General features: G+C 29.0%; 2 protein-coding genes and 1 long non-coding RNA gene across 3 annotated transcripts; 1 reads left to right on the top strand and 2 right to left on the bottom strand.

Moving 5' to 3' along the window:
- Nucleotides 1–1,059: 1,059 nt before the first annotated feature.
- LOC116770761 (uncharacterized) lies at nucleotides 1,060–4,492 on the bottom strand. The gene is made up of 5 exons (XM_032662362.2): nucleotides 4,419–4,492; nucleotides 2,895–2,990; nucleotides 2,278–2,463; nucleotides 1,462–1,597; nucleotides 1,060–1,251 (listed from the first exon to the last, which is right to left on the bottom strand). Exons 2-5 carry the CDS (start codon nucleotides 2,967–2,969, stop codon nucleotides 1,154–1,156), a joined length of 495 nt encoding a protein of 164 aa, XP_032518253.2. The 5' UTR covers nucleotides 2,970–2,990; nucleotides 4,419–4,492; the 3' UTR covers nucleotides 1,060–1,153.
- A 2,893-nt stretch (nucleotides 4,493–7,385) lies between these two features.
- Nucleotides 7,386–10,302, bottom strand: LOC133318757 (uncharacterized). The gene is made up of 4 exons (XR_009752523.1): nucleotides 10,089–10,302; nucleotides 9,183–9,309; nucleotides 7,866–8,179; nucleotides 7,386–7,437 (listed from the first exon to the last, which is right to left on the bottom strand). It is a non-coding gene; the product is annotated as an uncharacterized LOC133318757 (long non-coding RNA).
- Nucleotides 8,833–15,970, top strand: LOC116770818 (uncharacterized). The gene is made up of 5 exons (XM_032662439.2): nucleotides 8,833–9,126; nucleotides 11,575–11,662; nucleotides 12,280–12,432; nucleotides 14,318–14,483; nucleotides 14,877–15,970. The coding sequence occupies exons 2-5, from the start codon at nucleotides 11,582–11,584 to the stop codon at nucleotides 14,960–14,962; spliced, it is 486 nt and encodes a 161-aa protein (XP_032518330.1). The 5' UTR covers nucleotides 8,833–9,126; nucleotides 11,575–11,581; the 3' UTR covers nucleotides 14,963–15,970.
- The last annotated feature ends 1,375 nt before the right edge of the window (nucleotides 15,971–17,345 follow it).

The following is a 17,345-nucleotide window of genomic DNA, read 5'->3' on the forward strand; positions in this document are numbered from 1 at the left end:
TTGCGTGTCAAACTTACAAATTATCTTTTACTGTGGAAGCAATATTTTTTCGTCTACTTAATATAGAATTGTAATGAAGCTAGATTTCTACTAAACTATGCTCAATAATAAATTATTATCAATAGAAGTTTCATTGTAAAAACAAATTTATTATTTACATCAAATTCTTGGTAGAAGAGATTTTTCAGGGTAAACTTAAGAATTAATTGCAATCATTTGGAGCAGCTGTCATAATTTTGGACTCTGATACTGCTGTACATAGATTTTATTACAGCAAAACAGATATATGCATGGTATTTTATGTTTTTCAAGGTCTGAAGGTCGAGGTAGTAGCTGTTGAGATGACGAAAGTTAATTTTGCAATTGAAATAATGAGTCACCTAACCCACTAAATAGAAATGTGAACAAGTTATTAGTATTTTTGCTTAGGCACATCCTCCTGTGAGTCTTAGCTCTCTACAGCTCAGTATCACTGATGGGGATCGTACGGTGTCAGCTAAGTGTACTCAAAAAACATAATATATTTGATGGACCAACGTTCAGCGGTTTAATTTACTTCGTACTTGCTTTTATTTTTCAAGTTTCTATTTGTAATATCACTGATATAGAAATACTTCGAAGTTGAATAATGAGGTCTTATTTTATAACTGTTCCTCGCCAATCATAGATAAAGCCTTCTCATAGATAGAACCTTTGAATAGTTGAAAATATTACACTATACAAAATAAGAATAAAATCTCCAAATTTTATGACAAATGACCTTTGCTAAATCAATCAATTGTATTATTCAATATTATATACGTAGTTTAAAACATAAAATATATTATTATCATAATAGGGAATAAACAATAGTAATTTTTGACCTCCTAGCAGGGATGTTAAATTCACTTTCTTATAAATTAACATACAAAAAATATCATTGATAACAACATGATAAATAATATACATCAGAAATTAAATAACATGTTATATAAAAATAATATAAGATTTACGAGTTCATTTAACATATGATAAAAAAAATAAAAGTTTAAATGAAAGAAACAGCTTCATTTGGATATTTCATTTATTTCTGATTAAAAAAATATATTGATTATATATTATAATACGATTTAAAATACAAAAGGGGAAATTTTCACACCACCACGCACCAGGTCTACCGTCTATGAGGACGGGCGAACTGTCCGACGGAATTACTTGAACCCATCTCGTTGAAGTAGCTTAGGATGGTTAAAAGGAAATATATCCATATACCTGGAAATATACAAATAAATTTATATAGCACAAGTGTTCCCCTATCCCGTATCCCGTATCCCGTATCCCGTATCCTAGTGGAACTTATATAATTAAATTTATAAGATTTTTTCATAAATTCATAATACAAAAAGGAAAAATTATATTAACATTTAAATATCATCAGCTCTAACCTGAATTTTTTATTATAATGTTTACATTATGACGTACCTAGTATTATTAACGACACCACTGCGAACCACCCCATATGTGTTGAAACAAGGATCGCCGCAAAGAACAGAACGGTCCAGATGATAGTGAATATCAAATTGTAGATCAAAAATGCCTTCACGTAAGAACGACGGTTCTGAAAAATAACTACAGTGGTTAAAAAGCATTGTAAAGTGTTAAGTTACAATGAATTATAAATGATTGCGATTTCGATTCAGATTCACAAATAGATAATATTTTTTTATTAATAAATCTTCACACGTTAGTTTTAATGTAGGTTATTGTATGAAAAACGGGAAACGCCTCGTTTATAGCTTGGCTTGAGTATCTAAGGGAAATATTTTTTCCGACTTAGTTTGAAAGGGTTGGATGTTTTATATTTATGTATATATAACCTATCACAAATAGTTTACTCTTAGTTATGATGGCAATATAGAATTAAGTGATGATTTTAAACCGGGAAATTGACTTTCATACTATTATCGTCCATAAATATTTGCATAAAAGAATAATTTGACGGTGCAAAGAAGATTAAAATGTCTTAAAGATAACCCCCTTGAAACACTTTCATAGATACCATATTAATAATTTAAAATTAACTTGAAAATAAAACTGATATTTTTCGGATTTACTACGTGCTTATAATTTTTTTTAACAACATACTCCGGAAGTTTAGGTTAGTTTGCAGCAACCGCGACCACGGGCACATCTCGTCTGACCGTGATCAATAAATAAACGCTGAGTAGTAAATCCGAAAAACATTTTTTTTTTATTTCAATGAATACTCGCGAAAACTCTTAGATCCATTAAAATTACCTTGTGCAGTCCAATCAGCAAAAAAATATTAAAGATTACAAAAAATAAAGTAATGATTAGAGTGATTGCGCTGGTCGTGATCAAAACAGTCGTAAACAAATTTCCACTTTCAAAGCCATAACTTAAAATCTTCAGAGCTGACTTCAGATCGATGATTGAGAGAACGCCTTGTATCACAGCGCCAACCTACAAACATTATAGACATAAATCTTGGAAATATAATCTTAATATAATTAAAAATTCCATATCTTTGTTATCAACAATTTAATTATAACATATTATATAAAAAATATATAGTTAATTAAATTTGTAATATAATTATAATTTTTTTGTGCTTAAAATGCAAATAAACTACAATTTCGCACCCTGATTTTGAATGAAATAATGAAAAAATCTATTTATTTATTTTTACATATACATATTATGTCACTTTGTCCCTAGTTAGCAACCTAGAAGAATATGCTTTGGTGCCTAATATCCATACGTCCAACAAAGAGAAGGATTTTTATTAATTTTTAATATAAAAACCACAGTTTTTGTAATGAAAAATAAACCAAAAAACAGAGATGCATTAAGTCACTATTCCAAGTGGACAAAGACAAACCTCGTCTACTTACTAGATATATGTATCCTATAACGAGACAGCCGCACCTCAATGGGATGCAGCAACAGCAGCTTTCTAACATCAGCATTTTTATTTATCTCAAAATTACCTAAAAAACGAAATCAATTTTCAGAACATTTTCGTGAGCACATCGATGAATACAAAACATTTCGATTATTACAAGGAGACAAAAGTTCATACACTATCAGATAATTAAAGGTAGGTATTATTTTTACAGAGAAGTGTTACAATCGTGCTATTAGACAATCAAAGAAATATGGGAAAAATTATAAAAGTGGACTAATAAAACGATACGAGAGTTTTTTTATCAGCTTTTTAATTAAACACAGGAATTTCAGCCTTCGAGAGTGGTCATGGACAATTCTTACAAGTTTTATGTCTAGCGTCACTACATTTTGAAAATATACAGTCAGTTAATATCCTCCTGTCTGTGTATTTATTTGAAGACAAAAACATTTCAAAAATAATATATATCTATTAGTTCGAATAGTTATTGATAAATGTTTAGGTGACTCTAAATGTTCTGAGTTCTGCGTCTGTAGTCGAAACTTATGACACAGAATTCAAAACTTTTAGAACTGTTCATAGCATATTTTTTGGCTGAACAATACTTTTAATACAATATATCATACATTTGAAAAATTTTCAATACACAAAATATTAAATTTATATCAAACAAAGTGTATCGAATTATAACTGTATTTTTATACATTAGTTGAATAACTCGTACTAATTATATGATGACTAAATTAATTTATTTATAACGATATTTTAATTGCTATTATAATAAATACGCTAACGTTTTTGTATAAAAACTATTATAAAAATTTAAAATAGATTTGTGTAGAAATTATACTTCATTATTTAATTAGGTCATGTCAGTTGTTTCAATGTTTTAACTTCAAAAAATAAATAAATCAGAATATATACGATAAATAATTCATAAGCCCGAGCTGGACCAGAACCTGCAACTTCTTTAATATTACGTTCCAGTGACTGTGCGATCTAAGCTATTGTGATAATTTTATAAAATCAGCTATATTATTTTTATATTAATTCACCTTTGTAAATATTATTACGGATAGTTTCAAGATGTTTTCCAAAATTCGTTGTAAATGTGACTTATTATATTTAGGGTAACACTATATTTAACTGAGAGATTAAATTTATACATATTTTTTTTGCCATCTCAAAGACTTAATACATTAAATATACTTGTTTCATCGTGTGGAAAGAAAGTTGAAATAATATTATTTCTTATTACAAAAACATAAAATTTTAAAAGTAAATCAGAAATCTAAAAAAAAATCAACTAAAATAACTTTTAATCTTACTTCAACCTGAAAGTTTAGTTTTTCCTTTCCTAATAACATTTTGATAGTTTAAAAGATTTGTACCCAAAAACAAAGCTACAAACAAAAAACTCATAAAATATTTTATAATATTGAAGTGATATAATTTTACAGGGAAATTATTTACTGTATTTTATAATTAAAACCTTATTACTAACACTTACGTTTGACTGAAGATTTCAAATCGCTTTCCTTAGACACGACCACTCCAATTTAAAGAAGCAAGACAATTGATACGTCTTAATGATTGATGACGGAGTATTATGACTATGTTTTTCTTATTGTAACATTATATTATAACGACATTAACTTAATGCGTTTGGACCAAATAGTACCAGAAATACGTACTTACGGTACAGGTCATTATTTAATTAATTACAACTTCTTTTGAATATAATATAATTTGTGGGTGCAAAAGCAAAATATGTACATAAGAATGAGATAAAAAAATATCAGAATCAACTAAATATAATTATACATTGCAATGTGAATTATAGAAATGTGTAAATTAATATTTGAATATTTCTATCTGGGATGTAAAAAGTAAAGGTTAAGAGATTTTCTTGAGTCCATTTCAATAAACTTAATTGAAACTTGTCCTATTTTCAGATTTATTTCTTGTTATATGTACATATTATCCTAAAAAGATTTCAACATGTGTCACGGCTTACGATCTGTTCACGCCCTAAGAAATATAATAGCAATACCTTTTAAAAAAGTATTTCTAAGTTTTCTCATCAGGTGCTTTCATATGCTATTTCGATGGTCAAAGGCAACATTGAATAAACTGAATATACATTGATTGAATAAAAATTTAATGCTTACTTTAATATTAAATACTTACATTTATGATATATTATATATTAAACTCTCAAAATTCAAGAAATCTTTCATTTTCTATTCAATCAAACAATTTTTACATAACCAGTTTTGAATAGAATAAAGAATAAATCCGTTTCTTTTTATCCTCGTTTTTAATTAAAGCAAAATAGAAAATTTTCTTTTTACTGAAACCTACAAAATCTTTATTCTTCTCCTTGTTATATTCAATTCTTATCCAGCAATAAATAGCTGGACATGCAAAATCATGTTTGACTAATATAAACATACAAAAGTGTGAATATCCCTATTTCCCTACCAGCGCGTCCAGTACCAGAACCACGTTTAATATGTATGTATATAGGTAACATTTTATTGTCGAGAAATCCATTACAACGGATCCATCCATTATTTTTATGTAACATATTACTTTGGATCAAGGCGAGAATAAAAACTGTTTAACCAGATGTAGGTAATTTAATACGGTATAGATAAATGTCACTGGCATTTAAATATTCTGTCATTTAACCGACCAATGTCACACTATAATGATATCTGTTAATAAACATTTAAAAATATATTTGAAACATGTTTTTTTTTTAAATAATTACCACCAATGCTATGAAAACTCTTTTCGAGTTAACATATTTTTAAATTAATCTATTTTTCATATCAATTAAAAAAAAAATTCAATTGTTCAGTTAAAATAGCTCTATCTAAAGTCGCTATCAGACGAGAATGCTCTGAAATATGATGATAGAAATCATTCCTGTTATATTTAGAGATAAAGTCCATTACAATTATTAGTGTTCGTACCAGACTCACACAGGACGCGTGTATTTCAAACAAACAAGGCATATATATCATATTTGTGTATAGACGTTTCGACATTATAAGATGGATTAGAACAGGACTTTAAAAGTAACAAAGATGAATAACACAACAATACCAAAGACAACCGAAAAAGATGATTACTATGAAGATGTTTTTTTTACTCTATGGCTGATCGGAATAACGGTGTCTCTGGTGGGACTACTGATTCAGTCTTTCCTGTTCATCATGGTTCCAGGTTGCAGGAAATTCGACGAAATCATCCTCACAGAGATGACAATATCCAGACTTCTGTACACCACCTGTGAATGTTACATCATGTTCTACGTTCAGTACAATGGATTTATTGTGAAAACTGTACTCTTGGTGCTGTACATTCACACGGACATAACATTCGTTGTACTGATGTTTGTGTTTACTAAAAACCTTTATAATAAATTAGTGGTCGTATTTCCATTGCCGACTTACAATATAGTTCTCACGTCAGTAACGACTTGGTTGACGCCATTTTTAATATCATTATTATGCCCTTTGCTTTTGAACATGAAGGGTTCATTCTTTAACATATTTTACACATCATACGCCCATATAAAATTCGTTGTGTGTGTCCTAAATGGTTTCATATTCGTTGAGATATTGCGTGTGGCGTTCAAACGTGGCGTTGGGAGTAATAGGAACATTCGGGACTATTTAAAAACTGCCTGCATTAATTTCGTTCTGGTGAGCATAACAAGCTTACAGGTCTGTGTAACTGATGTTATTTCGTACTACTACAGTGTGATACGCAGCCACACCCTCGTTTTAATCTTCTGCGTTATAAATTCCTACCAGGTTTTAGCTTTAACGGGTATTTTCGTAGTACTGGTCCGAAGCAAACTTAACGATTCCATGATCCGTCTGATTTCAATCAAGTTGAACAATCTGATGTCTACCTCTACATAGATAATAAAAATTAAGTTGTAATTTTATGTATTATATATACAGATAATAAAATTGTATTTTATAATAACTGTTTTTAGAAACTATATTTTATACTTCATTGTGAAGTAAAAAAAAAATACGAAATTATCTCCGAATTAAATGATGGATTCTTGAGGAGAGTCGGGAAATTTTGCTTATTCTTTCCCTTAATACCAGTTCCTACCTGATCGACGTGTGGTATGACACTTCATAGCATTATTTACCTATGGGTTATTACTTAAATTAACAAAATACCTTCAACCAAAAGCAGGAAGCGTATGTTTGTAAGTACAAAAATAAACACGGACTCCTTATATGCTTTTTTGATAAATATTAAAAAAGGAGTACACTGTATTGAAGGAAATAAAAACCTTTTCTAGTTTCGACCTTGTTTATATACAAATCCCTCTTTACATAGCTCAGTGTAATATTCACACATTACATTGTCGAAATCTATAATCTATAATCTAAGGAAAAGCCAATAACTAAAAGAGAGAGAAGGAGAGAGAGAGAGAGAGAAGAAAAAACCTGACTATTCAATATTGTAGCCATCTTTATTAAGTCATTGAAGATCTGAAAAGATAGAAATACAAACTTCGCATTAATATTATGAGTATGAGGTGTGATGTGATTTGGTAGCAATCTCTTTATTCTGATACCACACACGATGTATTTTGAAACAATAATTTTTTACATTACTTTTTGATCTCAAAAAGCTTTAATTTTGTTTTATTTTAAAGTTACCAGTGTCTCTTTCACGACTGAGACGAATCTTTTGACACCACTGACACAATAATACGAATCGGTTAAGATATTTGTGCCCAAGATATACATACATACTCGAAAAACATAGCCCTCTTTTAGCAAGTGGGTAAAAGGATAGCAGTTGAATTTTAGTCAAACGTAAAAATTACAAAGTTTAATATTTTCAACCGTTTTTTAAACAAAAGAATGCAGGGTATTTTTTTATGGTTAAGGGGGCAACCGAGTAGACGGCTTACCTAATGGAGGTAGTATCGTCGCCCATGGACAAGCGCAACATAGATTTGCGGATGTGTTGCCGCCCTTGATTTGGGAAGAGGTGAGAAAGGTGGGAATAGGGTGGAAGAAGGGAAAGGGCAACCAGCTCTCTTACTCATCGGACGAAACGCAGCCATTAAAGACTACTTCACGACAATCTTCTGTGACAGGGTGGCACTACCCCGGTCGAGCTGACCCATGTTCGAGCTGCAGTAACTTGACCACTTGGCTCTGCCATCTACAACAAAACTGCAAATATAATTTTGTTTGCATGTCCGTTCCTTCCGACTAAACTCTGGAACAGCAAGAAAGATTTTTACTAGAATTTCAATCGCAGATAATAATGATAGATAGTACTACGTTTTAACAGATGTCAAAATGGAGGAAGTCCTCAATTCTACTTAATGTTGTTACTTTTTTACTACTGCAATTAAAATATATATTTATATCGAAACAGAATTATCCTGAGTGCCACTGTTGGTCAAATTTGTGATTAAGGGATTTTCGAAAATTCTAATAAAACTTCACAATGATGGTAACTTGTATATCAAAATTTTTTATATGCAAACAAAGTCGCAATTTACAACTAGTTATTAATAAGAAAATGGAAAAAGATCACATAAAAAAAATTTAAGTTCATTTTAAAAATTATAGTTTATCAGCCATATATTATTTCATAGCTTTAACAAATAAATAATTTAATCGAATAAATTATTTAGGTGCAATAGTAATTATGGTTATGAGAGCATTTCTGTTTTAAATAACCTTTATGTGTTCGGATACTTGAGTTTCGACGGTTATTTAAAAGAAGAATAAAATAAACATCACAATAATATAAGAACCTAATTAAAATGTAATTAAAATAAATAATATTCAGGAGTAATCATAACGTTCATCTAATAAATGCCCGACGTCAAGGACGGCTGAATAGGAAGAAGAACTGAAGTAGTATCAAACCGCGCGTCGTACTATACGCTGGCGTTCTAAATTTAAACTCAAAGGCCAATGTCTATCTTCGATGTTATAATTCCTTTGTGATTTTAATATGAAGTATAAACAGTTTTTAATTAATTAATGTATAAATAAAATTATATTAAGTTTTATTTGTGTTTGTTGTGTTATATTGTATGGAATGACAATATTTTGTTGACTCCCACGCATCTGTGATAGTATTTGTTTAAATACAGACTGTAAAAATTATGATTATCTGTTGACTCTCGGTTGAAGCTTTCGGATAAATCAGTAAGTACTGTAATTTAGTTTTAGTCTTATTGTTAGTTCTTATTGTTAGCTCTTACATTTTCAGGCCTTTTAGGTCCGAATTTCACGAGTAGGTCTCAAACGAAATACACACTATCCCAGGTGAAACTATCAAAGCCAAAAGAGTCATTGTCACGTCGAAAAAAAGTAGCACTCTCGGATAACCTTAATGAGGAAACAAATTAATATAGATTCCCTTTTAAAACATCAAAATAATTGTAAATAATATATCTAAATGGATATTTGAAAAAATATATCAAACGATAATTTAATAATTTCTTGGATGAGCAAGAAAAAAAATAATACTGTACCTACAGTAAACATGTATATATTAAAAACAAAACCAATTGCATACCTATAGGGATCTTTATTATAGTTTTGTGATTTTTAGTAAAAATAAGAATTTTATGAAATTTTTGTATAAAAATTATAATAAAAAGGCGCAAAGGTTGCGTGACACAGACAGTTAAATCAGATGTGCGTGTTTCGATGCCCCGAAGTTCATATTTTGCATTTCATTTCATATTTTACCTCCAAAAAGGTTTCATTACTCATCATGTAGTGAAAATGAGGGGCTTTTTATATTATTAAAGCGTAATATGACATTAAACATATCAAAACTCTTACGTTTTCAAAGAAATCTTTAAAAGGAAGTTGTTACATTTGGTTTAAAAAATATTAATCAAACAACTCAATAATTTCGAGATTTTTTTTTTTAAATTGACCTAAATTAATTTGATTAAAATTCAAAAAATTCTGCCAAAATTTCGATCATAACTGTTCATTGTCGTAAATTACCATGTTATGAAATAAAAAATTCTAGATATATGTAAAAACAATTAAAGATATAAATATAATTAAAGCACATATATATAAGTCATTGAGTAATGATTATTATATATATAAGGATATATTTATACAAATATTCAAAGGACTACTCTCACATTATCTCATTTAACTCGTATTCCACCAATTCAGCTTCCATAAAGTATTTAATGTAATAAAGACCGACGGCACGCCGCGCCGCTTTGGCGACTGAAATAGTTTTCATCATGTTTTGCGTCATATCATTCAATTGAAAAAATATATATAATTTTCATATTTCCTTAAATTCATGCATTCTGGATGTTTTTTACTTCTTAATTAATGGGTGATATTTATTTAATTTTAAAGTCTAGAAAGTGATCTTATATTATATATATATATATATATATATATATATGTATACAGCCTTCATATATTTTAATTTGTATTTATTGTAACGTGGTAAAATTATAAAGACAACATATTATATTTACAATGCACTTGACTTTGATAGTTACCTTGGACCGTTTACTGAACCGCGTCCGCACTACGTCCCACTTTGTTAGACAACGCTATAAAACATCGCATACCAACGTTTGTATTTAACGCTAGTTAATGCTCGCGACTTCTGCTCCTTTTGTTTGGTATATTAACAAAATTCTTCTCCGTCCAAAATAAAAAAACGTGAACCAAAACTAAGTTATAATAAATAAAATAATTCAAATCATTTTGTGTTAGAAATACTCGTTTGATATTTAAAATAAGGATGAAATGTATAAGAATTAAAACCTAAAGATTGTATTGAAATCTATCAAGCCATTTTCCCGTGATGCATACATTAATATAGACATCTGCCATTTTGTTTTGTTAAACTTCGATTTACACAAGATCATACAATCTTACAAAAATTTAAATATACCTATATGTAAATATATGTCTAACCTTAAATAGGTATTTTAGGTTCACATTTGTTTATCAAGTTTCATCGTAAAACTAGTTTAAATTGTTACTTTGTTATTATAATTTATTGTGACAATGATAATGAATACTACGTTGAATGAAGCTTCACCTAAATCAATCATCCTTTTAAAATGGCTCCGTAAACTTTTTCTAGCTTAGTGTATCCGTAGTACGTACTAAGTTTGATCATAAAACCATTGACTTCCAAAAAGTGTTCCCAAAAAACATAGACAACAATAAACAATGAACATTTAACAAATACAATAAAATAACCCAAAGTTATTGTGATAGATAAAAGATAAAAGCTCTTGGATAATAAGTTAATAAAACTTTTTAAGCGTTCAGCACCAGGTCTCTCTACGACCTACTACAAGACTTGACTTGTCCAGAACTAACATCAGTTCATTCTTAGAAGCTGCGTCGAGTTCAGCCCTCGTAGGTTCGGTTTAAATTTGGTTAGGTAGAGAGAGGAGCTGAGCGTGGAGGTGAGCGTTTAAAGCGCGTTAGATAGGCGACCCTTAAACCTATACCTGGGTCGCAAGTCCCAGGCATTGTTGAAGCTCCTCTCCCTGCAATACGTTGGACCCGGCACCAGCACGGTGAATTCATGGAATGATGAAAGGTCTCGTCTCTATTAAACTAAATATGTATTATTTAATATTTCAGTCACAAAATGAGTTTGCCAATGCTTCGTCGCTGCTGTTTCTGTCTCTCCCTGGAGAGAGGAGGCATCCTGCTGTGCATTCTTTCAACCGTAAGTGTAACCAAAGCAAACATATAAACAAATATCTTTGCGTAGTAAATAATTCGAAAGGAAAGAATATTCGTACAATAAAACTGACTGTAGAATCTCAACAGATATTTTTAAAACTCTCAGTTGTATACAAATATTATGCAATACCATACAGCTTAAAAACATAATCAAACTCGTAGTTATAATCAAACTCGTAGTTATTAAAAAAAAACACAGATAGCAAAAATACCTATTTTATTATATAATCTATTTGCAGTTTTTCTTTAAATTATCTCGTAAGAATGAATCATGGAACAATCACGAGAAAAATACAGTGTAAGTATTTGTCGTAAATAACGTGTACAGTAATTTATTATTTCGTACAAATTTCCTGTCATACCCAATACAGAAAACAAATTAAAAGTGATTTAACAACGTCCTCTATCTAGAAAAATTACAATTATTTAAACACAAAGGAACTAATTTAACAAATGATGTAACATTGTGGTATGCAAATAGATTTCAAAAACAGATATGAATATATGACCTCATGTCTGATACGTGGCTGTTTATTTTAAATCGTGGCCATCTTTATGTTTATTTTTTTTATATAAGAACTATTATGATTTAAATTTCAGATCATCTGTATAGCGGATATAATAGTTGGTTCGTGGAGTCTACCGCGGCATTTAGAGAGGAAGCAAGAGGACAATCTTATATCGATGACGTCGGTTATGTTCGCAACTCTGTCTGCTATAAGCAACATCACCGCTCTGTTTGGAATTATATTGGTAGGATACAGAAAATTCCGATATCAAGTTTTTTTAACAGTATTTATTAGTCTAATAATAATTTGAATTTCGAATTACCCTGTGTCATTTGTGCAAGTGCCGTCTACAAAATGGCGGATTTTAACAGTGCGCCTCTATGTAGGTAAAGGTGAATAAAAAAAAATTAAATTATTTATTATGAAGATAATAAAACATTTCTTTGATATCATACCAATCATTTATATGGATTATTAGGTGCACATGATACTAACAAAGGTCATAATGTTATTAATACGTAAAAATTACGTGTTATTAATACGTAAAAATTAAATGTTATTAATACATATTTTTTGAGACTTCATGTTTCTGTTTAACGATGGCAACACTGCAAAACATATTTTAATTTAATTAACAAACAAGTAATTTTAATTTTTGCATATGAAATTATTTTTCGTCTGTGCTTCGGGTCGCCATAATACTCATTCAATTTATTTTTGTTATAAAAAATTTATTACACTATTTTACATTACTTCTAACATAACGATCAACAACTTTTTTTTAACTTGATAATTTACTGCAATCACAAAAACAATCCAAATATTTAAATTAAATTCTCAGTAATAATTAGAAGCAAGTAAATTAAAAAATAATGTGGTGCTTTACACATATTAGGTTTAAACTAATAGTCCAAGAGCCCACGACGGCCATACCCAGCCAGCTCAATTTTTGTATATTGTCTTCGGGATATCTTTAGAAATCTGGTCATCCATGCCGGACACTCCTAGACTTTAATAAATTATGATGATACTTTCGTCATAGTATAAAAAACTGATTTTATATATGTTACCTGGACACCTTTCAAAATATTTGACGTCAATTTTAAAACAATTTTAATGGTTACCATTACATATATAAAAAAATTTAGCTTTATAGTTAGATGAGAGTAAGGTCCTTTTTTAGACCCCTTTCTTTAATTTTTTAACCCAAACTCCATAAAAATGTTTAAGCCAAACTCCATAGTCGCTGATCATTCTTACCTGTATAGGAGACGTATACAGAATAACTTAATTTTTTTATAAAATACTAAGGGTCTGGCCATCGTTGGCTCTTAGGCTATAAGATAATGGCAACACTAAGTTTATCTTACAGGAACTTAATGTCTTAGACTTGAGCAATTATGATGCTGTCCATTAATAAGACTCGGCTTCCTTATTATACAAGACTAGTATACCATACAACACAAATAATGTTTTTAATCGATTTAATGAAATATAGAGTAAAAAAGTATTCAGTAATTTAATATTTGTCATCATCTTTCTGCAAAAAACTTGAATTAACGTGTAACAGAAAAGTAAAATTGCAGGGCTTTGACAATTTTTTCTAAAAAAATTTAAGAATTTTTTTTTTTAATCCAGTACAACAAAAGATGTCTTGTAAATATGTATGAAATTTAAGGATTCCAAAACATTAAGTTAGTTACATCTAGAGCCCCAAAATATTTTTTTGACTAAATATCTTTTTTTTATGCTATGGCTTCATTGACACTGGAATCGTGGAATGTTCAGCCAATGTCAACGTATTTATTTGTTGGACGAATTATAATCTTGAGTACTTACTGTGCCGTGTGAAGGAAAATAAATATCTTAAATAATTCTATATTAGTCAATCTATTTGATTGACAGAAACAATTTTCGTTCAACAATTCATATTGTATTATACTTTCACTGTTCAAAATTGATTATTTAAAAAATAGTAATTTATATCAAAACAAAAAACAAATATTTTATACATCTTCTTTAGTAATTAAGGGTCTTAAATAGTTGTAAAGATTTTGTACAAATAAAAATCAATCACTTGTATATAATAATGTTTTCGACTATATTTAAATTATGACTTTCATATCCAGCGTCGTCCGGGTTGGCTCCAGATGTCCATACTCTTCAATTCTGTGTTCATCCTGTGCTTGTTCCTGGTGGCGGTCGTCACCTGTATCTTCAGCTACGAACTGCAGCCGTTCCTCGACTCACCTGGCAGCATCGCACTCATCGTCATCACAATCATAGTGGGGGCTGGTATGTGTAACACAATATAAGCGTTTACCCTTTTCCCACCTATTCCCCCTTTCCCTAAACAAGGGTGGCAACACATTCGCATTACTATGGTGAGGGAGTCTATGGGCGACTGTGACTAACTCCATCAGGTGAGCCGTCTGCTCGTTTGTCCATTTTACAAAAAAAAAAAAAAACCTTTTTGCTTGAAAGTTATTTAATATGATATAAGTATCAGATTATTTAATACGCGCTGAACTTTTAATATACTTAATCTATGAACTAAAGCAAACAAATATATTTACTTATATAAAAAAAATATTAATAAACGCCAAACAATACGTATTTTAATAAAATGTATATAGACTTAATACTTTAAGCAATCAAATTTTGAATATATGTGATTTCCCCTTACAGCTTACTCCATCTATTATCTGGTGGTCATCAACAGTTTGTATAGGAACATGAAGATTATGTTCGGAGGCAGTTCCTTACCGATGTGAAGGACCTTATAATATAACGCATTAGTACCTGCTTGTAATAGTTTTAATAAAAAGAATCCCGGTGTTTCATTACGCTGTATAGAGCATGCTTAGTACAAGTCCGTATCGTCATAATACATACGAAACGTACACCTTTTCTCATTCAATAACTTTAATACTGTATGTATTTGTGAATGACAAACTGTGAACGATTCGTATTTAGTGCGAAAAATTATGCTAAGGATACGAATTTTTTGCCATAGCATTATCATTCTTATAATTGAGAATTTTTTGCAACGTGTATATTGTATATAATTAGTAGGAAATAAGTGTCTTTTCTACAGATGTATTTATTATCTGCGTGTATTTTTAAATATTCATTGTATACCAATATTTTATAAAACTAACAACGAATGTTCAGCATCATTTAAATTCATTCAAAGTATGTATTTATTTTAAAATAATAAGTAGGATTTTTTTTGACTTGTCAATGTCAATGTCATGTCAAAGTAGTTGATAGAATAACATGATGGAGCTTAAAGTAAAAATCACTTACGTTACTCAAAGAAGTTGTAAAAAGTAAATAAAAAAATTTAAGTCAAAAGTATTATTAAAAAAAATTACCAAGTCAATAGTTGCCATTTAAAAAATAACTTTTTAATAATTTCTCCAAAATCTCTACAATGAGAAGTTGAGTTGTAAGAAAATATATTTAAAATGTTACCAAGATTGACAGAATAAAACAATATTTTTTTTATCTAATTTTATTCGAATATCATATGCGTTTAACAAAGCTTTTTAAAATCAATACAAAAATTGTAAATAATTACATTTAAAGCGTTCACAATTGATCGAAAGTTAAAGGTCCGTTCACATTAAGAAGTGTAAATATATTCTACTGAATTATATAGGAATTTTTTACCAGCATATTATACATAATGGCCCGCTGATAAGATATACAAACAAACAAACAAACCTGTGAAATATACAATACTATGATATAAAATATATAATTATTTGGACATTAAATTGTTTTATTCCTTACTTTTATTTTTAAAAGTTCTTAATTTAAAAAGTTTATTGTGTTACAGAGGTATCTAGTTATTGTTTACTTATACAATACAGGTATTAAATATAAAATGGCGACGGACTGTGCCAATATAAAATAAGCTTATATACAAATGTTTATTATAAAATACAGGTACAAAATACAAAAAAATATTCTTAGATATATACAAATAATTATATATATATACATGTAGCTTATTCGAGGAAAGTTAAAATAGTTTGAAGGGCAATATGAGCGGACCTTTCTGGTATATATTACAAAAATTCTATCAAATATTAAGTCACACATTATAAACTGTCACAATAATATAAACATCTAGATATGTAACAACATTCACAGATTTCTATGAAATCACTAAAATATTATATGAGAAAATTTAAGAATGAATGTGATTTTATCGTAAACATGAAGATTAAACCATAGACGTAATTTTATATTTTATACAGAAAAAAAGAATTCTATTGATACATTTCAAATGAGATTTTGCGTATTTAAAAACGTCAACAGATTACGAAATCGTATATTTGTAACAGATTAAATATTTTGTTTTAATATGTAAATTAAATTTTTTATTTGAACTATAATAATATTTCAAAAAAATTCAAAGTCATTCTTTCATTCGCGACAGACATGATCTACGAACTAGTTAAAGCGAAGGACGCATTTATAATACGTTATTGTCTTTCGGTGCCTACACACACATAACCGTCTAACTATGATTACTTACAAACAACGAGACAGTACCACGGTTTTATTAAGATGATATATATAATTAATTAAAATTTTATAAGTTTCTGTCAAACTAAAAATAAGTAAGGACAATCATGAAGTTATTGTAGTGATCACGTATCGCCTCAACTTCAAAGTGCTGTCATATTGATAGTTGAAAGTCAATATAAATACTTTTTATAAGTGATATTGGCAGAATATTACATGTACATTGTCATATATGAAAGCTTTAAATTAAAAACAATAATAGAAGTATTTTAAAATGTAAAATATAATATACTGTTCGATAAAAAATCACAAATTTCAAATTGCTCGGTAGATATGTATAGATTTAATAATGTTTTATTATCAGGATATATTTACGATGATGAATGTAAGTCGTATTTACAATCATAATCAGAGGACCTTTTTTCGTTGTTATTATAAAGTGCTCAAAGTTCATTAACCTTTTTTTGATTAGAAAATATATTTAGAGAATGCGTTATTGTAAAAATTTGTAACTCATTTTTAATCAATTATGAACTCAAACATTTTAGTACGACACTTTTACTTTGACATTTAATAATCTAATAAGTCATACATGTATGTATTCAAAAGAGATTAATT

The sequence above is a fragment of the Danaus plexippus genome, chromosome 7 (assembly GCF_018135715.1).
Source record: "Danaus plexippus chromosome 7, MEX_DaPlex, whole genome shotgun sequence".
Lineage (NCBI taxonomy): Eukaryota > Metazoa > Arthropoda > Insecta > Lepidoptera > Nymphalidae > Danaus > Danaus plexippus.